Source organism: Gadus macrocephalus, chromosome 7 (assembly GCF_031168955.1).
Source record: "Gadus macrocephalus chromosome 7, ASM3116895v1".
NCBI lineage: Eukaryota > Metazoa > Chordata > Actinopteri > Gadiformes > Gadidae > Gadus > Gadus macrocephalus.
In genome coordinates this window covers 24071075-24098516 of record NC_082388.1, presented here as the reverse complement: position 1 = coordinate 24098516, position 27442 = coordinate 24071075, and the positions used below count along the sequence as shown (strand labels likewise).

The 27442-nt window shown below is 46.5% G+C and overlaps 2 protein-coding genes across 10 annotated transcripts; both read right to left on the bottom strand.

Annotated features, from left to right (window-relative positions):
* Positions 1-854: 854 nt before the first annotated feature.
* On the bottom strand, positions 855-8200 carry fhdc3 (FH2 domain containing 3). The gene is made up of 12 exons (XM_060056029.1): positions 8065-8200; positions 6758-7272; positions 6303-6364; positions 5239-5341; positions 4983-5068; positions 4659-4759; positions 4483-4553; positions 4267-4374; positions 3916-3986; positions 3497-3614; positions 3195-3359; positions 855-2359 (listed from the first exon to the last, which is right to left on the bottom strand). Exons 2-12 carry the CDS (start codon positions 7184-7186, stop codon positions 1121-1123), a joined length of 2553 nt encoding a protein of 850 aa, XP_059912012.1. The 5' UTR covers positions 7187-7272; positions 8065-8200; the 3' UTR covers positions 855-1120.
* Positions 8201-8731: 531 nt separating this feature from the next.
* On the bottom strand, positions 8732-25646 carry arfip2b (ADP-ribosylation factor interacting protein 2b). Of its 9 annotated transcripts, none has more exons than XM_060056059.1 (10): positions 25317-25646; positions 23563-23667; positions 21830-21862; positions 19514-19622; positions 17765-17860; positions 16352-16464; positions 15041-15262; positions 14180-14337; positions 13207-13381; positions 8732-12428 (listed from the first exon to the last, which is right to left on the bottom strand). In XM_060056059.1, exons 2-10 carry the CDS (start codon positions 23659-23661, stop codon positions 12273-12275), a joined length of 1161 nt encoding a protein of 386 aa, XP_059912042.1. In that variant the 5' UTR covers positions 23662-23667; positions 25317-25646; the 3' UTR covers positions 8732-12272. The 9 variants fall into 9 exon arrangements, with proteins under 9 accessions (XP_059912042.1, XP_059912040.1, XP_059912043.1 ...); XM_060056057.1 differs by having other exon boundaries at positions 21806-21862; positions 25317-25644; XM_060056060.1 differs by lacking the exon at positions 17765-17860 and adding an exon at positions 19187-19243 and having other exon boundaries at positions 21806-21862; positions 25317-25643.
* Positions 25647-27442: the final 1796 nt, after the last annotated feature.

The following is a 27442-nucleotide window of genomic DNA, read 5'->3' as shown; positions in this document are numbered from 1 at the left end:
CACATGAGCCAGGACTCGGCATAACGTCACAATGGCGCAATTGTCCTGAATGCTCTCTCAGCTTACAGACAGGGTCAGTTGTCTTTGCCACCCAAGCTCCTGTTTATCATCTCATGTATTTTGCTTCATTGTGTTTTTACTTCATACCCACGTTTAACCCTGAAGACAACGACTGCAGTGCGGATGTACCCATTGTAGCAGAATTACTTTCATCAGAGCCAAATATGAAGTGTCCGCTGATAACCTTATTGGTTGATTGCCAGTTGGACCCATCATGATCTCCAAGCCGTGAACCAGAGAGCAGAGGTAGCTGTGGAACCCAAACCTTCAGCCCTTCTCCTCACCCAACCCCAAGACGTATTTTCTTTCACTGCAGGCCTCTTTAAATGAGATGGCTGGAAACAAACACCGTAACCCGTGGTGGAAGGATCTCAATGTGTCTTTGTCAGGGGCTGACTGATATCAGCATGGAGCCAGGTCATACTAAAAACAGAAGGGGAAGAAGGGTACGAAAACTGCGCCCTGCGGTATTGGGGCACTGAGGAAACATAAATATAATTGGCACGTCCGTTTCATTATATATAAATTATATTCTAGTATCTACTGGATGTACACGTAGACAAGGTTCAAGATTTCCATGGTACAGACGATGAATACCTAACAGCTGTGCAGGGACAGGAAGTGTCGAAGAGTTAAAGGAAAGATGACATGCAGCGCAGTGCTCAAAATAAGCAGGAAATCAAAAAGTTGACAAAGCTTTCACACGAGTAAGGCTGAATCCACTTGCATATTGTTGAATTAGAAAATAAATTATACTCAAATGTGCCTCAATGGTGAATTCAAATGAATGGTAGTTTAATTGAAAATACACTTTATTGAACATACAAACACACAAAAAGACAAATGCTTAAATATTGTATAATGTGAATTAAGAATTTTTGGAATGCAGCCTGACATCTAAATATCTAAAAACACGTACATTTCAAAACAAGTCCTTGATTGCCTTTGGTCCCAGTGAACGATAAAAGTGTCAGACTTCACAGCAAAAATATTTAGAATAAATAACAAATAAGTAAAATGGTTAAAGAAGAAAATTGGATCCTTCTCTTAGCCGGCTAATTCAAAGACCTGCTTCTCCATAATTCAGCACTCTTGAATCTGGAGCTTTGCTCTTGTTCCCAAAGCGTCTGAAAAACGAGATCAAACCTGAGCCGCTTCCCTCTTTTGACGTGAACACGTCCTCCGTCGGCGAGTTCGCTCTGGACGAGGAGCACGACTTGGTCCTATGGGCGATGCTCTTCTGGATCAGCTCTCCCCACCAAGAGCCGTGCGCCGGCGGCGTCCTGGTCTCGTCCAGGGAGCACGACCGGAGCAGCGGCCCCAGAGACAGAGGCATCTCGGCCGGGTACTCTGGAACGAATCTTCTCGAAGCGAGGTTATCGGGGGAACCCGATGGAAAGTCCGCCGCCGCTCCTCCTCCTCCTCCTCCTCCTCTTCCTCGGTCCTCGGTGGGGTCTTCGAGTGCGGAGGACCCGGAGAAGGTGGTAGGAGTGATGGTGGTCGAGGAGCAGGACGACGGGATGGGAGGCCGCTGCCAACAGCCGTCGTCCAGCTCGTCTGCGTCGGAGATGGAGAAGGCCCGCCTGCTGTGACGGCTGCGTCTGTAGCGCGGATTGCCGTTTCCTTCCGGGTCGCTGAAGGGGCTGACGATGGTCCAGGGCGAACAAGAAGGCCCGTTACTCCTCAAGATGTAATCCCTGGTTGTGGAGAGAGGGGTGGCCGGCACAGCGAGAGCCGCCAGGGTGGAGTCAGAGTGGCGAGGCCAGTCCGCCCCTGTGCCTTTACCTCGGCAGTTTTGGTAGCTAATCACTGCTCGCTTCGTCTGGCCGTCCTCCTGGTTTTCCACGGTGAGCGGGAGGTCCTTCTCCTCTGGGCTTGGCAGGAGGGTACTCTCCAGGCAAGGCAGTAGCGTGGTCTCCAGGCAAGGCAGTAGGGTGGTCTCCAGGCCTGGCAATAGGGTGGCCTCCAGGCTTAGTAGAGGCGTCGCCAGGGTCTCCTCCAGGCCCTCCGAGCGGGACGATGGGCTATTGCTGAGCTCCAACAACGGTCCCATCTCCACGGGGATGAGCTTCCTCCGGCACCGGTTCGGAGCCGCGGCGGCCAGGAAGCAGTGGAGCGCCGACTCCAAGCCGGCGGTCTCCTGGTCTCCGGACGAGGAGTCGAGGGTCTCCGACGAGGCGTAGCGTTTCCCGACGGCGCGGGGTTCCTGCCCGGACCAGGTGGAGCGCCGCTTGATCGAGCCGCGGGCCGAGTCCTTGCACTTGCGTCTCAGTTCCAGCGCCTCGCGGAGCCGGTTGTCCTGTGGTTGGACGAAGAAGAGGTTCTCCTTAGCGTTGGCGTTGCCCGCGTCACACGACCTTAAGGGCTGATAATGGTCCCGCGTCAGTGTTTCCCCTAGAATTTTTTTTAGGCCCGGTGGTAAGAGCTGATAGTGTGATTTGTTATACATTTTTCACGGGATGCTAGAGTATTTGTTGGTTGTTTCCATATAAAACACTTGCTTAGCCATCACAAGTTGATAATGATTCAATAAACACGTTATTAACAATAAACTAATTTTATTTACAATACAATTTTTGGCTCTGCCATGCTAATGATGATATAACTTCATGCTGTCAGATTGTCCGTTATGATGGGGCATCATCTGCGCACGCGCGACACCGCAGTTTTTGTATTTTTTTATTTTTTTTATTTTTTTTGGCCCGTTGTTGGCCTGGTGGGGGCGCTCGTTGGCCTGGCGGCCCGCCAGGCCTGAACAATGGTAGGGGAAACACTGCGCGTTCACGCAACGCATGGGGGTTTACGGACCCCTTACGTCCTAGCGGACCCTCCTTGTGTCTACAGCAAGGGCCTGACGTGCGCCTCCCAAAAAAAGTAACCTTCATACGAGGCGACGCAGCAGCAAGGGCTGTGATTGGTCCGCTCGCTAAAATCCGACGCAGAACCCAAACAGGTAAATGACTGGGTTGAAGCGTCCGCGTGGTCATTGCGTTGCGTGAACGCGATCGCCACAACCATAGTCAGCCCTTGAGGTGAGGCCATGTTCCCGTGTATCAAAACAGTAGGGTGCACAGAAGTACTTCATTAACACCGTCATCCACAACAACGCCCATTGAGACCGAGTGCAGGCTGACCTGAATGGCTGTGAGGACCTTCTGACAGAAGGAGCTGAAGACAGAGCAGCAGTCCTCCAGTTTGAAAGCGGCCAGGTCTTCGCAGAAGAACTCGGCCACCGCTTCCCTCAGTTTACTGAGTTCACCGAGAGAAGAACTCAGATCGGACAACTTCACTCTGGCCCTCTGGAGAAAAACGTAACGGGAAGAGAAACGGTTAAAAAAAAAATTGGCTTTTACTCGCAGGAGGGATATCGAGAAATTACCACCGGACCACTCATGAATGGTTGACATAATTTGGCATCGTTTTGGGAAAGCCTTACCAGGAGAAATGTCTCCATCTGCTGGAGAAGACTGGGTTGTCTGCTGGCGTACAACTGCACTTCCTCAATCTTCTTAACTTCCCTTTCAAAGTCGGCCTTCACCTCCTCTTGGCAAATCCTGTGTCATTGACAACGTTGCCAGCACAAAGGCCACAACAGGCTTTCAAAACAGTCAGAGGAACATTTAACAACCGCTGGCGCTGAAGCTAAAGTTCACACGGCGGTTTCTGCCGGCATGTTAGATTGTTTGTAACGTGGCGACCGGCTTCAAGCTGTCTGAGACTCCTCGGTCAAAGAGCTGAGGAATCACAAGTGCTATGTAAGCCTACGCAAAAAAACACAAGGCTGAGGAGCGAGCCAGGTCCTGAAATGAATGTTTTGTGTGAAGGGTCCTAAATAACCAGCAGCGAACCGCTTACCTCGAAGCCATTGCGATGTGTTCAAGTTGGCTGGGAAACGTGAGCAGCTCTGCATCAATGTCCTCCGCTTGCTGTGTGTGGACGTAGACTCATGAATACAATAAGGCAGAGAGATGACACACTCACTAGACACACGCCGACGAAACTAACAAACTATGACAAATGTCATCGTCACGGAAACGGCCACTTAAGACTGCCGAACTCATTTCAACTGGGGAGAGCTGTTGACCTCACTGCAGGTCGTCCATTTTCGAGAATTCCAATCATTCTGCGGCATTCCAAGACAGGATCCGCCATAGCCTTTTAAAAGGAGATCACTGGTCGGATCGGCCTGGCCTGGCCGGTCCCTACCTTCGCCACGTAGTGCATCAGGTTCATGCCGGGCTTATTGGCTTTGGTGTCAGACAGCTGGAGCAGGGAATTCATCCGGAAGCCGATGGCATTCCCACTGTGTCCGCCCTGGGGGAGGTATGAAGTGTTTCCAATTCAGGAAATATGTACTGCTATATATGTAAAATTACTAAAACTACTGCTTGAGGATGAATATTTTTCATGAAGAACACTGACAGCATTCATATAGTTCCCAGCTTTCAACACCAAGCGAATCACTGAGTGGAGGTCATCGCAGTCCAACAGCTCTAGGAAGGACGAGAGAAAATCAGAAAATAGGGTTAAAAAAACCATTACAATAGAATAACACAAAGAGCAACTGACTGTTGCACTGAGAGATTGACAGATGTTACCATTAGCTGCTTTGGTCATCACATCCACCGAGGTCTTCATCTCCTCCATTTGGGGGAAGAATTCCTCTCTTAGCACCATGGTCTTCAATCGCTCATCATAGCTATTAAGATTATAATCATCAGAGAATACAGAACCACCTCTTCACACCATTAATTATATATGTTTAGTTAGCTGGCCACTTTACATTATTCACTGGGTTTCCACAGAAACCCTGTGACTAAATAATTTGTACAACCGTTAGACACAATAGGCAAGACATAGGATTTATAGATATTACAATGAATATTGCAATGAAGTGGTTAACTAAGAAGCCTTTGACTCACCCTGGAACTCTAACCAATTGCACCATGAAGTGGTCGGCTTCAGCTAAGTGTGAGACGTTTCCGTTAAAAGCACACAGCTTCTTCACCTGAACGACAATGCTGGGTTAAAAGTAGTACTGCTCTAGCTGAATGCAACCATATAAAAGGGTTGATCTTGATGAGGACTTTAATACTGAATACGGATACTGTGTAGTTATGTTGAGCCACATACAGCCCTAAGTCATATGGAATAAAGATCATAGTTTTGTTTGTTTACCTCACTTGTATCTGGAAGCAGTTTACAAAGCTCTCCGAGTTTGCCCGATCCAAATCGCAGCCAGTTGCCGTGAATAATGTCCTCAACCATTTCTGGAACAGGGCTGCAGGAAGGGAGACAACGCAAGTCAACTTGATTACACCAGACCTAATATTAAAAAAGGGCTAAGCCACCAGGTGTGAGTGTGATTAGCGATTACGAGGTTTTTGAAAATCGTCCTTTTCCTGTGTTTTTGTGACATTACTAGTGGGAGTGTCCACCTAGATGTGTGATGGATAGATAAGCAACATTTGCTACAGTCCACTGTGCAGGCTGGGAGACTGATCGATCCATCATACATCTAGGTGGACACGCCCACTTGTGATGTCTCTAAAACACAGGAAAAGGCTGATTTTCTCACACCTGGTGACATAATATCACCCCTTTAAACCAAACTGCCCAATCAGAAAACAGTGCATATAAAAACGGCCCTGTGATACAAGACTAGGAAGCCTTTACCTGAGTACCAAAGACAAACGAAGTGTCTCACGTTATCAAACTACATCCATGTGGCATTTGCATGAGCCTCTTCAGTATCAAAGGTCAGACGATTACCAGCGGTATGTGGAACAAAGTGTTATAGTCAAATTCACTTCAAACCATCATTGTTGCAGCCGTTACGAACTGACACAAAAGCAGGGGTATTTGCTATTCAAATTATAGCGAAGAAACCTTTATCCAAAAGTTAAATGTAATAATGATTCCCAGGAATAGCCTCACTCAGTCTGTGGCATTCATATTTCGACTGTATCCAAGGCAAATAGAGAATAATTGAAACAAACAAATATCTAGTTTATAGAGCAGAACAAATAATAGTTTTTAAACCAAGTAACTAATGGCCATTTGCTCAGCCACTGCATGTGTACTTATCTAGTTTTTACTGCATACATTTGAGGTGGTCCGCGAAAGGGTCTTAATGACAATTGAGAGGTGCACATAAAGTCAAAAGCTTGGGGACCCGGCTCTATAGAACACTCATTTTAAATCTTCCATATTCAGAAGGATTTTCTTTTTTCAGCCCTTACCGCTTGAAGGTTTTCAGAAAGATGGCGATGTTCATGCTCTTCTTGGCGTCCAGAATGGAGATCTAAAACAGAGAGACTGCGGATCATGAGTTGGTTTATGTCCGTTCCATGTTCAGAACCCAGCCTCAGCCGATGTCCGTCTGCAGTTAAAAGACGAGGCAATCAAATCGTCCAGCATATGAGGTCGTCCGATAGAAAAAGAAAGCTTACCAGTCATCGTTCTTGTGAGATTATGATAACCGAGCGTTCAAGCAGGGAGCACCCTAATAGCTTGATAATGGGGTCTCCATCAGGGATTCAAGACCCAGCCATGGTTAACACACACACACACACACACACACACACACACACACACACACACACACACACACACACACACACACACACACACACACACACACACACACACACACACACACACACACACACACACACACACACACACACCTCGTTACCTGCGCAGCTTTGGAAAAGGGGGTCAGGCCTTTGCCGCCCTTGTGCCCGTCCCCGGGGGTCCGGCGGCCCCTCCACGGGGCCTGCGTCTCGCCGTGGCTGAACAGCTCCTCCATGCTGCGGAGGTCCAGCACCAGATCCTCTGTCTGGGAGCGCCCGGACGTCCACACGTTCATCTTACCCACAATGCACCTGCCGGGGATGGCAACCCAGTTCACCTTCTTCATGCAGCGCCGCTGGATGGTGCATGGTGCTGGAGTGGCCAGCGGTGGTGGGGGGGGAGGAGGTGGGGGTGGTGGGGGTGGTGGAGGCGGACATGCTGGAGTAAGGGCGGGAATGGGTTTGGAGGGTGGTGCTGAGGCTGGTGGTGGAGGAGCAACGACAGAAGGAGAAGGAGCAGCAGTGGAGAACACAGCTCCGTCCATTAACATCGTTCAGAACGAGGAGCCACGAAGAAACCCGGACCCCCTGACCCGCTTCGGCCTCCGGGGAACTGTGTGGCGTTATCGATGTTCACCTGCCGACACACACACACACACACACACACACACACACACACACACACACACACACACACACACACACACACACACCTCAGGGCTCAGAGCGATCACCTACACCTGTGGAGATCTTTGAGGTATAGGGCCAAAGGAGTTGCACCAAAGCACAACAGACAACAAATATATATTCGATGGTAAATTCAAGGACTGACCGAGCTATTAAAAACACATAATGTCCTGGATTCTGAACTTCCTTATGCACTTAAGATGACGTTAAACTTCTATGTTTGAAGTGATAATGAGGGAACAGACGCAATTGGCACTCTGTAAACATAGGCAAATCACCAAGTTGAACAGGCAAATTGCCCCACATCAATAATAACGACGAATCTCACTGTCGTATACATTGCCTCCAGAAGTGAGTTCTTTGTGTTGGCCTCTTCATGTCACAGGAGTTAATAGATTGTCTAATGAAGGTTTAGTTCTCTTTACATAACTCTGTAGTCAGGAAAGTTGGATCAAGTAACTTTAATTAAAAAAAACACAAAAAATAAACGGATTCAAATCAATTGAGCAGCCAGGATTACAATTTTGAATCTAACTTCGCACCGTCCATCATCCGCTGAATTGATGTGAATGAACTTAATTTGCAAAAATAAGAGGTCTTTCCAAAACAAACCGCGACCGAGCAAATAGATGTGACGCGTCAGATCTGGCATGTGTGTGTGATCATCTATAGGCCTACTTTCCAAAGCGCTTCGATTAATTCATGTATCAAACGGAATATATTCCTATCTGAATTCACTGACCGTAATTCTGCAACAATGTCTTCCAAAGAAATTGATCGGCGGTTCATTCACCTCCACCGCCTCGTGTGTTTGACCAGGAGTTCCCCGTGATCTCGCTTGCCGTAATTCACCGCGCCGTCACCTGCGTCAATAGGAAACGCCCATCGGGTCCAAGGACAGATAAGGGAGCCACTCCATCATCATCATCATCATCATCATCATCATCATCATCATCTCTAACATAAATGTAACTAGGTCTTTCATTTGAAATGCACTGTTTAACCCAGCCCTAGGTGTTTGGTCAAGAATACAGTAATCTGTAACCTGTACAGTAAACAGTAACCTGTTGCAGCGGACACGACGTGACGTCACTGCTGCTACAACGACCTGAGAGGTCACCATCACAGAGAGGATGGGACATTTAAAACATCCATCAGACTGTACATTTTCACAGGTCTTTGAACCTAACCTAATCGCAGGTCTATGTAGCAGATTTAAATATATATTAGTATTAAAAATTCACTAAAAAGAGTCAAACTTCTCACTGTTCTTTCACTATTGAAACATTAAAATCGGTCTAAGGTTAGGCCTACTATCCCCTAAAACGGGTGCCAGTTGATGTAGCACTGTTTTATCAAAAGAAAACCATACAACTCTGCAATTCGAGAATAATGAATTCCACCACAGATTTTAAAACATGTACTTTATTTGTTTTCCTTTGGGAAGAGTCAGGTTTCAGTGGAATAAAGGCAAAAAAACTCACATCGATCCATGATACGCGACTTTCATCTTTTTCCTCTGAAACACCATTATGTACAGTCATCCATACGTTACTATAGAATAGAAAATATTGATTGTCCACAGATAAAACCTCACTTTAAGAGTTCCATATTTCCATAATATACATGTTTTCATAGGCAACATTTTAAAATCGATAAGGGTTCCGATTCTGGCCGTTTCCTTCGGACATTTTGAGGAGGGGGGGGGGGGTGACATTGGAGAATGTGTGGTGGTGAGAATAAACACAATTTTATCCAATAAATATTGCTGTGTACAAGTACACAAGTTATACAGGCCTGGGGGGTGGGGCCGTCGACAACTAGACTTCACATGAGCCGTATGAGCCGTGTAAGGTGTACATTGCAATAACGTCAGCATTTACAAGGGAGCTAGCAAGGAGCCAGCACGTCTTCCCCTACGGTGACACACACGTTAATGTGTGTGTCTTAATGGGAAATTAACTGAAAACTGTTTTTGTTCCAGTCTTTTCTTCTTTCACATTCAACATAAAACCGAAAGTCAAAAGCAGGGCGGCGGGGCCCTCTGCGTCCAAGCCGTCCATGCACACTTGGCAGAACGCCGCGTCCGTTTTTGACCATACAAAACTCTATACTTGGTGTTATCACGGCCTGCATGCAAATAAACACGAGACCGGCCGGAGGAGCGTGGTCACTGTCGTGCATCGATGCAGGGCAGTTGAAAGTCTACCGTGTGATATATATAGCTCCAGGCTGGGTTGAACCATCAACTCGAGAGACGTTTATTATACTTGGCAAATACTAGACTAAATGGTACCCTAGTCTACCTATGAATGCACAGTTAATGTTCGTTACACCGGTTTTACTGCAACATTTTAAATGCAGAAATTAGCCCCGGACACCATTTTGATTTAACTCTGATGAAATATAATGATAAAGGGGGGAAAATACAAACACATTTTGGTAAACACACACTCCAGTGGTATCATTTGAGATCTCTTCACTGTCATCCGAGTGTGCATGAGGAGATTGTAGTGGAGGAGCAACACAGCAAACAAACAGTCCATGAGTTATTAGTGTTCTGAATCAGAACTCTGAAGTCCCAATAATAACAATAGAAAAATATTACAATTAGCAACAATAGCCTGCCTATCATAGCTGTGTTGAAGGTAACTACGCTTTAGTATGTTTATCTGGACAACAGCTCTTGTCTTGCTTGTCAAATATAAGACACGGGAAAGAAGTTGTCACGGAGACAAAACAGCTGAAAGCTATAAGTAAAACACAAACATTGAAAGTACAATAAAATAGAGTCCTATATTTGCTTCTGAATTTGTAGACAACCCCTTAAAACAGGGCTTCTAGGTAGTTCAAAGATAATTCATACATTTTAACCCTTTAGACTACATCTTCATAATAGTTTAAATTCTCCTATCACTTTTTTTTACTGTGGACACAAATGTTAAGGTAGCTTGTCTATTAATTAATTAACTATGATGAATGATAAATAATTATGGCTTTACACCATGTATCCCTAATCACCAAACTATCCTGCATGAACCAGAAACAGGATTTTTTTGATTTAATACATTTTCTAAATCCATGAAATTTCCATGCATAGAAACGTATGCTGTTTTACAATGTGTGTGTGTGTAACTTCCTTTACATTAGGCTTTCTACCGAGACTTTCCTCTTGGACTATCAATATCTTACATCCATGAAGTAATGGTCAATGGTCAATGTCAGGGTTATGGTTTAGATGTTTCTTTATGTTAGTGTCTTGTGTCTATGTATGTGTCTTGACTTACGCTGTGATTGGTGTCATGAGCACACTGCCGTAAATCCCTAACAACTAAGTTGTATTGTAATGAAGTTAGAATATGCAGTTTGTTTAATCTTTACGAACACTAACTGGAGTGTTTTGTCTCAAACAAAGGTCTGAACTCTAAACTAAAGCCACAGGACGGGCACCTAAACATGTTATGATTTTCAGTTTCCTCCAAGTTCCTTTCCATCATATATATATATTACATTACATCGTTTGGGCTCAGCCAGAATGTCCACAATAACTTGTTTCACCAGAGATGGTGCTATTGCCATACTCTGATTCGAGCATACAGTTATTCTTTAGAACTGACTGATCAGATGCTGGTGTTGTTTTTTTTTACCAGCTATACTGCTCGATCAAGTCATTCTCAACAAATTTGGGAAATAATATTAAAAGGAAAAAAAAGAAAAATATATTATGCATAACACTCCCAAACTGTGAAAGTTTGGGAACTGTGTGGCAGCAGTTAGTAAATGGATTTGCGCATACGATTACTGTTCTCATTTACAAGCCCGTAGTGTCATCATCACATCACAGCACTAGAGCACAGGTAGTTGTCAGCATACATTGGTACCACGTTCTGAAGCACAGGACGCAGTCGAGTGGTACTGAAAGTTACCCCGGCAAATATAAAAAAAGATGACGTTCAAAACTGAGGAGAAGCGGGGCTCGACAACACCACTGCCGTGTGTGTGTCCGTTCGCAAACAATAACATCAACCCCTTTTCTTTCCACGTAAAAACAGCACTTGACCCGAGCTGTACACACTTCTTCTTCTTCGTTTGAAAGGTCTCAAGGTTCTGTTTTACGGAAAATATTTCCTCTTCGGTGTCTGCAGGCAGAAATCAAAAGTAGTGCTTCTTTCCTCGTCGTACGAATCCTTCCACGCTCCGCACAGGGAGGCACAAGAGGACGAGAACGCCAGGACGAGAGTTCTGATGCCATGCGGCGTGTGTGTGTGTGTGTGTGTGTGGGGGGGGGGGGGGGGGGGGTATGTTTGAGGGCCCTTCTGAGTGTCCGACCAGAAATATGTCTAGGTGGATGAATGGCTCGCCTTGTTTTGGCTTCAGGGATATGTTTCCAGCAGTAGCAGGGGGATGTGATCATCACAAAAGGCCCGAAACAACAATGACAGAACTGGGATGGGGGGGGGGCATGGATGAATAGGATGGACAAAAACAGACTGGAATGTGAAGAGTGAGTGCTGAGGGGCTTTTCCAACGGAACAAATAGGACCAGGCAATTGGGGTGGGGGGGGGGGGGGGGGGGAGAGAGACAGAGAGGCGATGGAGTGAGCGGAGAAAGGAGGAGGGAAGAGAGGCACTCAAAACCACGGGATTCGGTCCTAGAAACGGGTCTGGGAGGGCTTCCTTGCGCCCGTTCGTTATACATCTACGTATAGTTACATCTATCCTGCCACCTTCACGTCCTGTCCGCAGGGCCGTCTGCGTGCATCCTATCTGCACACGTCAGGCCTGCCATTATGTCCCCAGGGCCCAGCTCTCCTCTGTGCTCCACTGTGAGGAAGAGGAGGAGGAGGAGGAGGAGGAGGAGGAGGGTGACTATAAGGAGCAAGTGACGGGAGAGTGGGGTGGGGGAGGTGGGGAGGGGAGTTGGGCGGGGTCTCTCCTCCGCCCCCCACCTCACTGCTCCTCCAGCCAGGAGGGCTTGTCGGAGCCAGGCGGCTTCAGCTTGATGTTGAACTGCTGCAGCGTCTGCTCCAGCTGCTGCTGGTTGCCGGCGAAATAGGCGGAGATGGCGTTGTGGAAGAGGAGGAGCTGCTTGTGCATCACCTTGACCTGGGAGAGAGGAGAGGAGAGGAGAGGAGAGGAGAGGAGAGGAGAGTGAGTGAGTGAGTGAGTGAGTGAGTGAGTGAGTGAGTGAGTGAGTGAGTGAGTGAGTGAGTGAGTGAGTGAGTGAGTGAGTGAGTGAGTGAGTGAGTGAGTGAGTGAGAGAGAAATGGATTAAGTAAGTGAGATGGTGTGACATTGAGATAGACATGAAGAGAAAGCAAGCACGGGCATAAAAAGGAAGAGAAGAAGAAAGAGCAGTAATGCTGGATACACACTAGACTCTTTCTCTGTGTACTCGGCTGTCCTCACTGCTCCCTCCCCACTACAGGATATTGGATCCTAAATCTTGAACACGTTTAATATTTGCGATTTCAAAATGGTGAGATGATGATCTGTAAAAAAAAAAAACCCTCTCAACATCCCCCACACCACAGGATAAATCGGACCAAAATAATCTGTAGAACCATCATCAAATCTGGTCTTCGCTGACCCGAGTCGGAAGGGGGAGAAATTGGGCACATAATGGGGCAAAAAATCGGCACAAAGTCGGGCCCGAAATCGGACTCTAAATCGGGCTCCAAATTTGGCAGTAAATCGGGCCCATAAACGGCACAAAATTGGGCCCTAAATCGGTCCCTAAATCGGCCAAATGATTCTGTAGTGTGTACCCATCATGAGACTGCAGAGAAAAAGAGGTGAAAGGCTTGGAGAGTTGAAAGACGCAGAGCGGACCCCGCTCCTGTGATTGGGGATCCTGCTGGGAGACCCCAGCTCTCCGGCTCACCTTGTTCTCCTCCAGGAACTTGAGTTTGATGGTGACGTCGGCGCGCAGCTGCTCGTACTTGTCCTTGTGGACCTGGAACTGCAGCTGGGCGGCGTCGATGCGGGCCATGGTCACGGCGTCCCGCGGGCCCAGGCTCAGCTCCTCCAGGTCAGCCCGGTACGCGTCGAACTCCAGCCTGCGTGGAGAGACCCGAGGGGAGGCGCGTTGGAATCACGATCGACACGGATGCTTGGCCGGTGGGGGAGTCCCACTGGTTGGTGGTCATTGTGTGATGTGAGGAGAGAGTAGGACGGTGTAGTGGTCCGAGTGTTCCTACTTCACACTGTTAAGACAGTGAGGGTATTACTCACTGCACTCCTTTGGATAAAGTCGTCCAAATAAACTTAAAATATAACTGTTATAATAATAATAAGTGTTAAAAGTGTGTGATTTTTCACTTTAGATTGAAACTATTTGAACAGGTTGTAATGAGACCTTCCTCATCGCTCTCCATTGCGTAGAACAGCCAGCCATGATTCATATATATATATTTGAACTAGGTCGCTCTTGCTGGGAGAAATTAACCAAGTGACGATAATGGCAAAGACATCCATTCTTTCAGAACTTTTGATTTTGTACGACGTACATTTATGATTATTACTAACATTAGTGTAGAATGTGGTCGTCGCAGCCTACGGAGCTCACACACAAGCTTGAGCAGGCTGCAGTTTAACTACCAGCCAGGAGGGGCCAGTATTGAGAAGGTATTTCTAATTCTTACACATAGTACCTTTAAAATAACAATCATACATTTTTGACGAGATGGTATTATCCCTTTCAAGGGAATAAGCCATAATGCCGTTCATAAAGGCTCATAAAAGGTTAACGTAGCAATTGTATAATACATTTGATAAAGCCTTATTCTCACCTGCTTCACTGTATTGTTTCGGTTGGCAACGATGGAAAATAACAGCTCCCTCCTGCTTCTGCTCACCTGGCGTTCTCGTACAGCTTGATGGTCTGCAGGGTGTCCTCCATGGTCTTGTTGACCAGCGTGTTGATGCTGGACACGAAGAAGTTGACCGCCCCCAGGAGAGTCTCCCCGTTCTTGCACAGCAGCTTCTGGGTCTCCGCGTTGTAGCCAAACTCGTCCTGTCAACAGAGGACACACGTTTGCTCACTTTCTCCTTCCGTAGTCGTAGTTTATTACCAAGTCTGAGCCACAATTCAAACTTTAATGAGATTGAGGTCTCACAAAAGGTGGCAGGACTTTTGTTGGTAATGCTGTGGTTTCAGTTCTTCTTTGCGTTCTGTTCCTCTATTCAAGTCACCGTATCCTGTTGCTAAGGTAATCAATAGCCATAGATATGCAGTATATACTGACTAGATATCACCTGAGCTGCACTGTTCAGTTGAACGTATGAGTCAATGCCGCCGCCATCTTGCCGCGGGGTAACCACCCACCTGAATGAATGAACGTCCGATGGGGCAGAGGTCTTTTCCCAGTCAAAATCACTCTAAATCGCCTTCTGACATCCGTCAGACGCGTGGTCGGGGTAATGGTAGTAAAAATAAAATAAAAATACAAGATCGATATATATATATATTTTTTACTATCATTACCACAATCACACGACTGTATGATCACCAGCTAGCCACCGTGCTAGGGCTAGGGCCAGTTCGTACCTGTTCCTCTATTCAGGCAACTGTTAGCTGTTGCTAAGCTAATCACCAGCTAGCCACCGTGCTAGGGCTAGGGCCAGTTCGTACCTGTTCCTCTATTCAGGCAACTGTTTGCCGTTGCTAAGCTAATCACCAGCTAGCCCCCGCGGCTAGGGCTAACGCCGGGTCGTACCCGCAGCTCCGGGGACTTCTGGCTGAGGTCGGCGAAGGTGTCGCCCAGCGCGTGCTGCGTCTGCACCATGCTGTAGAAGTGGTTGGTCAGCGCCCGGGCCAGCCGCAGCATGTTCTCGTACTTCCTCTTGGTGTCCCGCAGCACCTCGATCTGCGCCTCCAGCTCCAGGTCCACGGTACGCGAGCCCCGCCCGAAGCGCTCCGAGATCATCTGCTTGGTGCACTGGAGGGAGGGGGGGGAGCAGGAGGGGGAGAACCTTACTGGTGGACCTCTTCACCGGGGTTAGGGTGGGAGGGTGGGACAGGCTCCAGGTGCTAAATACCGTTGGAGACGGTATAATATCTGACCTTTAAGCATTGTGGGGCAATGCTTAAAGGTCACATATAATGCCATCCGGTGTGAGGGCGATCTGAAAATCTGCCTCTTCTGACATCACAAGTGGGCGGGTCCACCTGGAGGCATGACGGATAGATCAGTCCAACAGCCTACCCGGGGAACTGAAGCAAACGTTGCTCATCTATCCGTCGTACATCTAGGTGGACACGCCCATTTGTGATGTCAGAAGAGGCCGATTTTCAAAACGGCTTGTGACGGCCAATCCCACTCACACCTGGTGGTATAATACGGGACCTTTGAAGGGTGGTGGTGCATTGAGCAAGGCTAGGAGAGTTACAAGAGGAACAGCCAGACAGAGTGAGTAGGAGATAAATAGGTGTCTCGACCGAACTGGGATGGATGAGTACCACCAAGAGTTCAAACACTAGCTGCGTTTCCATCTAAAAGGTGATGCGAATCTTTAGAAAGTTCGCAAAAAAGTAATTTGAATTAGGTGCGTTTCCATCAAGTGGTTGGAGCGGAATAGGGTGATGACGTTACACGTTGATGTTGGCAGGGTTGCTATGGCCGGTCGTTATGCGGAAATCGGAAAGACTGTCAGTCCTGTGTGTTCAAAGTTCGCTACGTCACAGCTGTTTCGAAAAGTGTGTTTCCAACTCCCATTTTGCGAATTTACTCTCTTTCGCATTTCTCAAAAAACACCTCAAGCGAGCGGATAAACCTTTTTGCGAATTAGAGGATTTTTATGCGAATTTTGGTGTTTCCATCACCGTTTACTGATTAGATACTTCAAAGTTCGCATAAAATCAGGGGGATGGAAACGCACCTATTGACAGAAAATCTGGAATATATGGACACAGATTTTTTTTTCCTTGACGACCTCCAACACTTGGTCATCTAACGGTATTTAATGGAGGGAGGGGGCAGCCTGGAGGAGGAGGAGGAGGAGGAGGAGGAGGAGGAGGAGGAGAATACCTTGTAGGTGTTGAGGCCCCATTTCTTGACGTACTCCAGTTTCTCCACGGCCACGCCGCGGTTGGCGTCGTCTGCCAGCGACGAGCTGCTTGCGCTGTGGTTGATGTTGGATCCTGACGAACGGGAGCAGTCAGGAACACATTCAAACATGGCCCTGATGAGCCTTCCAGCACTATGATAGAAGAGGTCCCCCAAAGGCCACCGTAGTTGTAGTTCTCTATGAGTCCAAACCTTTTTAACACCTCCCCGTGAAATCAGGCCCCCCAAATGTTTGAAGTCGCAATGTGTAAGATTGAGCCCCTACCAGTTCAGAATTCACAAAACTTAGTAACAGGGTTCTGTCCACTAACTGGCTGTGCATCTGAGTGACGTGAACTAGCGTAGTTAGGCTGGCTGGGTGGCGTGAGTGGGAGGGGTTTAAAGAGTGTTCCTAGTAAGATTCTAGTCAACAAAGAGAGCAGCACAAGCTAGCTAGCCTTTTTTTGCATTTGTATAATATGTTCGGCAGTAGCTCAGGAGGTAGAGCGGGTTGACTATTAACCAGAGGGTTGCTAGTTCGTTCCCCGGCTCCTCCTAGCTGAGTGTTGAGGCGTCCCTAAGCAAGACGTCGCACCCCGACTGCTCCTGATGAGCTGGCTGTCGCTGTGATTTGTTGACCCAACTGTCAAGAGTCGAGTCCTATTGTCCTAAATGCAAAATGTCCTGAAAAAAATAAAAGGATATATCAGTAGTAAGGGCGATATTATTGAGTAGTAAGAGTATTATTATCAGTTGTAAGAGTGATATTATTGATAACATTATGGAAATAACTTTTGATTAGCATTGACTGCAGATATGTCCAGGGAATTCTACGCTACAAGCTAGTTTAAATATTACACATTGCGACTTATGATTTAGCACAGAAGGTTTTGAGTGTCAAAACATACTTCTGGAATGAACTCTCCCCCGGTTATAAAAGCATGTCTATTGCCACAAGCTTCAAGACAACAGAGACAATGCACACGAGTTAGTGAATTAATGGCTGAACACGGGACAGAAGGAAAAGAATGAAGAAATAGAAATAGGAACATTTTAGTGGGGAAGAATGACTTGTATGCATAACAGAAGTGTCTTGCCCTCCTTTAAGTTGTTTAAGATCAATTGTATATAATATAGGATGACGGGGTTAAAGAGGAACCAAACTCTCGTTTATAAACAAAGGAACAACACCACCTCTGCGTAAACGTAGGTTACTACAACTGTTTCTGATTCGCTCAAATTAGCGTCACGTGATGTAATTAGGCACCAATTTGAACCAATCAAAATGCAGAAGTGCACGGCCTATGTTTTCGCGCTGTCCCCTGGGCAATTGTTTTGAGCGTTGGCTACTCGTCACACCTCGAGCTCGACGGCTAATTAAACTAAGACTCTTACCCCCGGAGCCTTGGTATTCATATGATTGGTGCGCTAAGTGTCGCGCAGTGGCGTAGCTCGGTGGCACACTACCGCGCCTGGACTTCATACGCAGGTCTGTGGCGGTGTATGGGGCAGTGGGCAGTAGATAGTGGGCGGATGGGGTTTAAGGGTGGGGTTGGGGTATGGGTGGGGTTGGGGTATGGGTGGGGTTGGGGTATGGGTTTGTGTTAGGGTTCAGGGCCAAAACATGCAAGTCGTGGCATGGCATGGGTTTGACGTGGGGAGTCGGGATGTAGAATCAGGCCGATTATTACAGCGTGGCATGAACATGGGGACGAGTTATGAGTCAGAAGCAGTCGTGCACGAAGGAGCAGAGCAGAGGGAAAACCAGAGTGACAGGTGACAGGAGGGATGTCAACGTGACAGTTTGATAACAGCAGGGGGGGGAAACCAACATGGAGCAGGGAGTGACAGGGAAATGAGTCATGGAGGTGATTAAAATGAAAGGGGGGGGGGGGGGGGTGATTCAAATGACAGGGGGGAGGGGAGAAGGAAAGGGTAAGGGCAGGAAATGAATGGGTAGCATGTCAGGAGAGAAGGGGGGAGTGATGGGAAGGGGCCAGACATGGGGACAAAGATGAAGAGAGACAAATGGTTAGTAAAGGAACAGTTAGTACAAGAGACACGAGCAACGATGGACGATCAGGTCCACAGACAACGTTCAGGAGAGTGCACGTGAACACACAAGCTGTGTTGGCGACAGTCATGCCAGTTGTCCCCTGGAGCCGTCTCTCCAAACAAATCTTCTAGATCTATCTTGTTCTTTTCGAATCCCCCCTCAAGCGTTATACAATCCGGCACATGTGCACATAACGGGTTTAGAAAAACAAACACAACACAACGTAATGGTTTCCTGTTTGGACCAGAGAGAACTTCCGCTTTCAAAGTAAGGGCGCGGGGGAAATTAGATGTGGGGAACAGTTTGAGATCCCAGGAGGAAACCAGCCAGAGAAGAGCAGAGCCCGACAGAGATGAAAGGCATAGAGGGAACCCAGCACTACACAGCCCACTTGTAAAGCCGTCGACAGGGCCAGGGAATGTGGAAACACAGACTCCCCACACAGGTTCACCCCTCAAAGTAAGAAACATCAGCCTTGACCTGTACAACAAGACCTGTACAACAAGAAGGCATAAAAAGCCCCTTCCCAAATCCTGAAAAAATAAAGATTGATATACCAAAAATGGCTTGGGATAACCACACCAATCAGGGCAGTATCTTGTATTTTCTTATCAAAACACATTGTACTGTTCAAGTCTTAGTCTTTACTTTTCGTCCTTAGTTTCATTCTAAAAACTGGACACATGCTAAAAACACAGTATCCAGGATTTGGGAAGGAGCTTTTAGCCTTCAACAGTAGGAAGCGGGATCCGAGGAGCCACCTATTCCTGCGTTTGGGATCCTTTTGTTAAACCCATAGTTGACGTAAATCGCTGGCCCTGACGGAAACAGAAATAAATCAACATCGTTAGAATTAGAGAAACGTGTTGGCCCCAGGCAGGATGGCAGACTGGAATAAGATGACGTATGCGTCTCAAATAAAGCCCAGATTCACCAATACAACCAGAATAGAACATGTTGCAAATTATAGAACAATAAACGTCACACGTCGAGCACTGAAGGGAAAGATGTGAGGAGTTCTAAGGGGTCCAGTCTGCTCATTTCGTGGTGTCTTTGTCGCTTCCCACAGAGAGACACAAGGCGGCTACCTTTGATGGAGCTGGTGGGAATGATGCCCTCGGCTGTACCGCCATAACCCCCGGAAACGATGCTGGTTTCATTGAGATTGGGCCCCGACACCATGACCTGCTGCAGGTCCTGGAAGGTTTGGGGGAGAGAGAGAGAGAGAGAGAGAGACAGAGGGATGGAGAGGGAGACAGAGAGACAAAGAGGAACACATGTAGACAGGATTAGGCCGAGAAGGTCTTGGAAACTCGCTGTGGTTTTCACGACTGTACCGAGGCCAGAAGGTTACAGTGTTAGTCACTAGGGGGCGACAAACACTTGGTTAGCAGGGTTAGGGCCAGCTACAGGTTAGGGAGGCTGGTGCTGGAACACAGTGGAAAAGGCAAGGAACAACAAAGGGAAAGATAGCTGACTGCTAATGATTAACCCACCTCATTGATAGAGTGCTGCTATGCAGTGAGAATGTATATGGGACAGCCATATACATGCCATGTTTATGGCCATATACACGGTGTGCAAATAGCCATATACATGCTTCTTGAAATAAAAACCTTTTGTCCAAAGATAACATGAACCAGACAAAATTGGGTCCTGAAATTAAATTCAAACCTTCTGTGCAAATTTTGTTTCCATTGCGTAAAACACTATTTAAAGCTAGGGAGGGCAATCAAGAGAACCCAGCTAGAGTAAGCAAGAATTAAACCAAATAAGATCCCGACCTCCCCTTCAGGCCGCCCGCCACAGCCACTCCCCCAAAACCCTAGCGCTGTCGCTGGCTTTAGCAACAGGTCTGCGCCAATGGGGCCGGGTAGCTAGACAGACAGTAGGCCATCCAATCGTTTCATTCTAGCGAATTCAACGATTTGATTGGCTTATGACAGGCCAGCCCAGACGGCCACATATACAAGATTCTTTGTTTTTTTTTGTCCGAGCACTTTTTTTTTATTGCTGTTGGGATTTAAAGAGAAAAAATAATATGCAAAAAACTCCTTCTCAAATAAATTGCCTGCCCTAGCTTTGAATAAATAAATTGGTTGGGAGAGGTTATATCCCAGTTTGGACCCAACACAAATACTTGACAAGATCCATTACAGAGTTTTGCCTTATTGCATACAGCTTTCCATAATCAGCCTTGGGAAATATTTGTCTGTTGATACCAGTACCGGCACATTTAACAACAACCTTGTTTTTATTTCCTCCTAACATGCTGAGAACCATACTGTGAGCATTGACCCCTCTTGCAAGTTAGTCCTGTCTCAAGAGCACCGGGTTAAGCCCAACGGAAACTTAGTGACGAAACTCAGGAAGACTGCAATGGGTGTGGGGGTGGGAAGTTGTAATTTCCTCATTGTAAACAAACCCAGACCACCCCCTCCTCCCCCCACTCAGTGTTCCGTTCTGTCAACTGCATTCTTACGTATATATGCACACCAAGCTGAACGAGAGCACACAACAAACTGGCTAGTTCACAGTTAGGAGACAGTTTGGAGACAATTAGATGATAATTGTCCACACTCACCCTTGTGCATGAAGAACACCCACAAAAGCACACGCACACAAAACACAAGTGAACACACAACCCACACGCCGGCTTGTCTCTCTGACCAGGCCATTTAAGAACAGTCCCCCGACACACACACACACACACACACACACACACACACACACACACACACACACACACACACACACACACTACAGGACATGTTAAAAGGTGACACACAGATAGGAGACATCGCCATGTTTCAGACATTGTCCTGGCCTCTACATCTAGAGTTAGTTAGTTAGGGCTGAGAGTCACTGACTGAAGCTATACACAACGGTTTGTCCTTACTAGAAAGCCCAAACCATTGAGCAAGGCACTAATGGAAGAAAATAACACAAACACGCACGCACACAAACACACTGAGGAAGTCACAAAACCAGAGTCTGGGTAGAGTCTGTAATGAAAACACATATTGTGTTGTGGTTTGTCCATTATACAAATACAAATGTGAGTCATGCTGAGCACCAGATGGGAGTTAGAGGCCGCCTGTCCAACTCGACCACACTATTCGTGACTTATTAATTGTGTGGGAATTCTCTTGTTTTGTTACATTTCAGCATATTCCTACTGCAGTAATCAGTGTACAGCTTTGGCTTCATACAGTGATTGAACCAAACCCAGTGTTGCTCCGGATATACTGTATGTCTGTCGCCATCTACATTTGTACAGAGAGGGGTGGTTATTGTGACAACCGTGTCTCACACACACACACACACACACACACACACACACACACAAAGAGTGTAATACACACTGCTGGCTTGCTCACCCTGGTGTCTCTGGAGTATCCTACCTTCTCATCTAAGCTCCACTGGAGCTTAGCAGCCTGTACAGAGATGAAGCACGTGAGAACACACACAAACACACACACACACACACACACACACACACACACACACACACACACACACACACACACACACACACACACACACACACACACACACACACACAAAGTAAAAAGTAAATGAAGAAGTACAATGACAAATTTGAACAGAACTGAAATCAAAATATCAAAAGAATAAACATGAGGACATAAATTAAAATAGGATAAGGTACAGCTTGGATCTCGAACATCCGGGCGGTGCTGATTGTGGATGGAGAGATCAGCATATCTTTAAGCCCGTACCTTGACATACTTAACATTTGGACAGTGAACAGTACCTTCGAATATCAGGATTCCTTTGAGGGGCTAAATGTCCAAGGACAACACACACACTCTCTGCTTTCGATTCATCGCATTTGATTCAGTTGCCATGACAACTGGTTAACATCCAGAGCCAGTGAACTCGCCATTGCTCATGGGGAACACATTCGAACTTGGAAACATACCGTGGAATAAAACATTGACTTCTTGACGATGTGGGCCAAGGTCATATCATTGACCTTGGCCACTAGCTTATTCAACGATGTGCGCCAACAGATTTTGTGACAACTGAAAAAACAACACAATTTTCTCTGCTGCCTGACTCAAGATAGAAGAATAAGTAAAAAAATGCGGAAAAACACTGCTGCCGAGGTGGTGTCATCACTTTCTGACCCATCAGCCTTCCTCCTCCATTGTAGTAATTAGTAGCCCTATTACTTTCCAACACGTCATGTTATGGAAGACAGACACTAGATGCCAGGGCAAGTTTCCAATTTCCTTAAAGAGCGACAATACTGGAGGACTGTACTGATAACATCGCCTCACTACCACGTCACACGCTTGGTTAACAAATAGACTTTTGTTTCAACAGAGCCTCAAACAGGATCCAAGACATTATGTGGCCGAGAACCATTTATTGAACCAGGTGTGGCCCTAGGCCAAGCAAGCACCCAACCAAGACACAAAACCTGTTCCATCATTTAAAAAAACTCTCCCCCTGCAACCCTTGCAAATCTAAAAAGGTGAACCACGATTCCTGACCACGGCAGTACTGGATTCCAGCCGTTTACTGTCATTTGGTAATTCAGTTCTGATCTGCCCATATTCATCCAGCAGCAGTCAGGTAAGGTGGGAGTTCAGCAAACACAGGCTACGTGCACGCTGCACTCTGAGGTTGCCCTACAGGCCGTGGCAGCCGTTAGTGGAACCACTGGTTCCCACGGAGACCAGAGGACTCCTAACGAAAACATTCCCCAGTGGATTACCGCCCCCACCACCCCCCCCCCCCCCCCCCCCCATCCCCCCTTAGCTCCCTGATGTAGTGACACAAGCCTACGACTGTGGAGGTAGAACAGCCGACTCACTGTCTCAGTGAAACGACAATGGAGATTAAATCCACTTGTTACACTTTGTAACAGAGCATGATACAATTACACATTTCAACATGTGTTGGCAGTTGGCTTGGTTTCAGCCGTGTAGACTATGGAGACTTTCTGGTTGACGGAGAAATTCTGGAAACAATCGTTAAAAAAAAGAAAAGAGGCAGCTATTGGCGAACTCGGCCAGAAAAAAAACAACAACTTATTGTCACTTGTTTGTGTTCACATGACGCATCGTGTGTGAGTCGGGGCTCGGCCATCTTGAAGCGGGAGGCCTACCTGTTCAAGGCTGTCATCCTCGGGTAACGTCCCCGTGTCTCCGTTGCTGTTGATGGGGATCTCCATGGTGGCTGCCTTGCTCATGATGCCGTCTGTCATCGTAGACTAGGGGGGGGGGGGGGGGGGGTGAAGATAGGGAGGTAGAGCGGGAGAAAATGGGAGAGAAACCAGCAGGGAGAGAATGAGAAACCAGTGGAGAGAGAGTCAGAGACAGAGAGGGAGAGGGGGAGAAAGGCCAGAGAGGGAAGAGGGGAAAAACAAAAAGAGAATAAAAGGTCATTATCATGGCTGCACTCGCACCTCGTTACAGTTGTGATGAGTACCACTCATAAATACTCCCATTATTCGTTTTTTCACAAATGGCCGGGGCTTTGAATGAGAGGTATCCCCCACGAAGGACAGAGAGAGCACCATGAACTGCTCTGGTCAAGTGAACACTTCATGTTACGGCTCAGCACTGAGTAGCCTCCGAGGCCACTGCCACAATCCCAGTGAAGAGGGGAGCCGCTGGCCAGCCGAGGTTGTAGCAACACCGGCTCAACACCGTACAGCTAGCCAATGCTGACGTGAACCGCACGCACACGCGCACACACACACACACGACCACATTTGTGAATCGGCATTTCCCCCATGTTGTTTGTAATGACAGACCTATACGGGAAGCATTATGATGCTCTGATATTTTTCATTTATTTGCCGTAATTATGAATGCAAAGAAGAGGAAGCCTAAATAAACGGCGAGGGCAAACAGCGAGCCCGTCCGATGACAAAGAACAGGCAGGGCCAACGGACAACAGAACAGCTTATCTGGGCTTTTGGGCCGCTGAGCAGGGTGTGGGTTCCAAAGACAAACATCGCACTGAATAAACCGAATAAAACCCAATGTACACACACATGCACACTACAAAACAAATAGAAAGGGGTGCCACAATCTAGATCTATGAAGTTTGTGGCCCGGGCCGTAGAAGTAGGTGGTTCCAGTAAAACCGTCACTATGTTGTCAAATATGAGCACAGAGGCGATAGCATGAAAAGTTGTAAGAGAGTCACTTGCAAGACTTAATGCCCAGGCAGTTTTAAATAAGTATACATAAGTTGGATACAGTGTGGTGTCAGGGTAATATGGTCAATAACCACAGCAGGTTTACAACAGCTCCACTCTACTTTTACTAGTACTTCAAAACAAACAAGACCATGAATAGAAAAACATATCATACTTGTTATCTGATAGAGTAGGCATAGCTATGGTTTGGTCAATAAAAGGTGACTCTGGACTTTGTTTCGGTGTGAAAATGTGAGAAAAACACTAATGGATGAATGGATGCGTGGACCCAGGGAAGCGCCTCCCTTCACATATAGGATCCATATGCGCACCTACGAGACAGGTGCAGCGCGGAGCAGGTGGATCCCCAGCACGTAGCGCAGCGCTCAGCCAATCAGACGTCGGTGCTGTCAAACACACATCATGCTACACACAAGCACGACCGCCGTGGATGCTGTTTAAACGGGCCGATACCGAATTAGAAAACGGTTCGGTGTTGATTGTAAATAAGGAATAATAAAGACTGTGTTGACATTGGTTAACTGATAGTTTACAGAGGGCCTGCGTTTTTTATTTAATGAAAGGATATTAGGAGGAAACTGCTATTGTATATTTGTAAAACGACCCATTCCTGATGGTATTGTGATCAGATGCAATTGAGAATATCAGGAAAAAAGGGCACAACTCGGGTGGAAATGGAAGAGATGTCTTACCCGAGGGGTTGGTCCTGGTGTAAGGTGTTCGGATGGCTACCGCTGCAAGCTAATAACAGGCTAAGTGCATCCCACTTAGTGCCTTCCTTAGACGTGATCAATTCCAAATATCCAATCCAAATGAAGAAATACCACGCAACGATCGTGTGCTCTCGCTCATGGATATTTTTACAAGACCAGGGGAACCGACTGGCATCGACTAAGCAGAGGATCCCGTCCTTCTAATCCTCTACCTTATTTTTCCACCGAGGGTACGCTACGTTCACGGAACTGACGACACACGGAAAACGGTTCGCAGCCGGAGTCGAACGATGCTGCACCGATGTCATCGATGGATGTCAGCGCGGACGCAGACTTGTATACACAGACGCCGTGCGGACCACAACTGTAGCTGGGATACGTCAACGTCGGCGCCATATTGGAGAGGGCAAGACTGGCCTGTAAACCAATGCGATATACTGGGGAGCTTTTAACGTTTTTACACCGATTTAAAGGTGTAAAATATTGATCATTATGTACATATTTTTACTATTTTTTTATTTAATATTTTAGTCCACATGGTTCATGAGCACTTGAAAAAAACGATCAACTGTAATCGGTTTAGAAATGTAGACAGCATAGGGCTATTTATATACAAAATAAACGCAGCTAGCCCGTTTACCTTTCCACTTTCGCATTTGATCACGCGCCGGTCTTTGCCTCTCCAATATGGCGACGACTTTGACTTGCGACCCAAAGGCCAATGCAGTGTCTGTGTTTATTTGTCTATTGTCAGCGCATGTTCTCTTAATACGTCCATGCACTTTACTATTGTGAATTTAATAGGCTGTCTATGTGTATGTATTTAAATCACCAAAATATAGTGGCTATTTCGGGGAAAATAATAACCATGGAATTAATAACCATTTTCTCATTATTGATTTCGACGGTATGGTTGCAATCCTGACTCTTGCCAATAGAGGGCAATGCAAGCTAATATAATGAGAATTGTGTTACTAATCGTGTTACTAAAAAGGTCCTATGAAGCATATTAAAAATGCTTTATAGCTTGCTTTATTTATATTTATAACGACACACAAACATTGAGAAAATAATGGGACATTATGACTGACATAAAATTCATATTCATATCAAATAGTAAACTAAGAGAGCATAGCAACTACTACTTCTAGCCTATTACTACTTCTACTACTAATATGAATATGAATATGAACAATGAAGGATACAATGATATCAGCATTACTTATATGACTTACTTGAATGAATAGAAATAAAAAAAGTTGTGTCCAACATAAACACATAATAAAACATTTAGAATAATATGAGTTGATCCCAGTGGGGGAAGCTATGTGAGACGAAAAGTATGTTTACTGTTAGTGCCGAAGGTTTGAGAAGTGATTAGGGACAAAACCTTTGGCTCATGAGTAAGTTAGCGACCACAGCATCCGCGTCTGGCTGTAGACGAGCTAGTTAGCGGCGTCAAAGGACCAATACAGTCAGCCGCTGAGAGACCAGTGTTGGTGACTCACACTCATAGGAGGTATGCAAGCGCATGAATAAGACACTAACCACATGAAACACAGGTCCAATTAGTTGGCAAGTCGCTGACTATAATGGCATAGTTACCTCTTTGGTCTTCTTTGTTTTGGTAAATAGTTTCTCTCCTCGACTATAAAGCTCTGGTATAATACACTAGACTCTAGGCTTTTCTAGACTCACAACCCCTTCCAACCCTGACCAGGAACAGGAAAATGGTGGCGGAAAATGTGATTGTCAAGTTGAAAAACTATTTAAAAATATGATGGTTGTCCAAGGACCGACTGTGAGATGGCATTTTACGGTCTAATTTGTTCGTTTTCATTAAGGGCCAACTTTCACTTGAAGCACAGGGGTATAGGAAAGCTATGGGGTCTCATTTGGCTTCATGAGTACACGTCGGTTACCAAAGGCAAATATTATAACCCATTTGCAATTACCCAATAAAATGTTCTTTGTGTGTGTGTGTGTGTGTGTGTGTGTGTGTGTGTGTGTGTGTGTGTGTGTGTGTGTGTGTGTGTGTGTGTGTGTGTGTGTGTGTGTGTGTGTGCGCGTGAGAGAAAGTGAGAATACCATAGATAAATATGTCT

Bases quoted from the DNA above. Each gene is read 5' to 3' on its own strand.
- fhdc3 (XM_060056029.1), bottom strand. From the start codon at position 7,186: ATGTTAATGGACGGAGCTGTGTTCTCCACTGCTGCTCCTTCTCCTTCT. The intron at 4,554-4,658 runs GTAACATCTGTC...CGTCCTTCCTAG, and splicing joins GATGACCAAAGCAGCTAATG to AGCTGTTGGACTGCGATGAC. The intron at 3,360-3,496 runs GTAAGGCTTTCC...GTTTTTCTCCAG, and splicing joins AGATGGAGACATTTCTCCTG to AGGGCCAGAGTGAAGTTGTC.
- arfip2b (XM_060056057.1), bottom strand. From the start codon at position 23,661: ATGACAGACGGCATCATGAGCAAGGCAGCCACCATGGAGATCCCCATC. The intron at 17,861-19,513 runs GTAGCCGCCTTG...ACACCGCCACAG, and splicing joins TCCCACCAGCTCCATCAAAG to ACCTGCGTATGAAGTCCAGG. The intron at 14,338-15,040 runs GTACGACCCGGC...CTCTGTTGACAG, and splicing joins AGAAGTCCCCGGAGCTGCGG to GACGAGTTTGGCTACAACGC.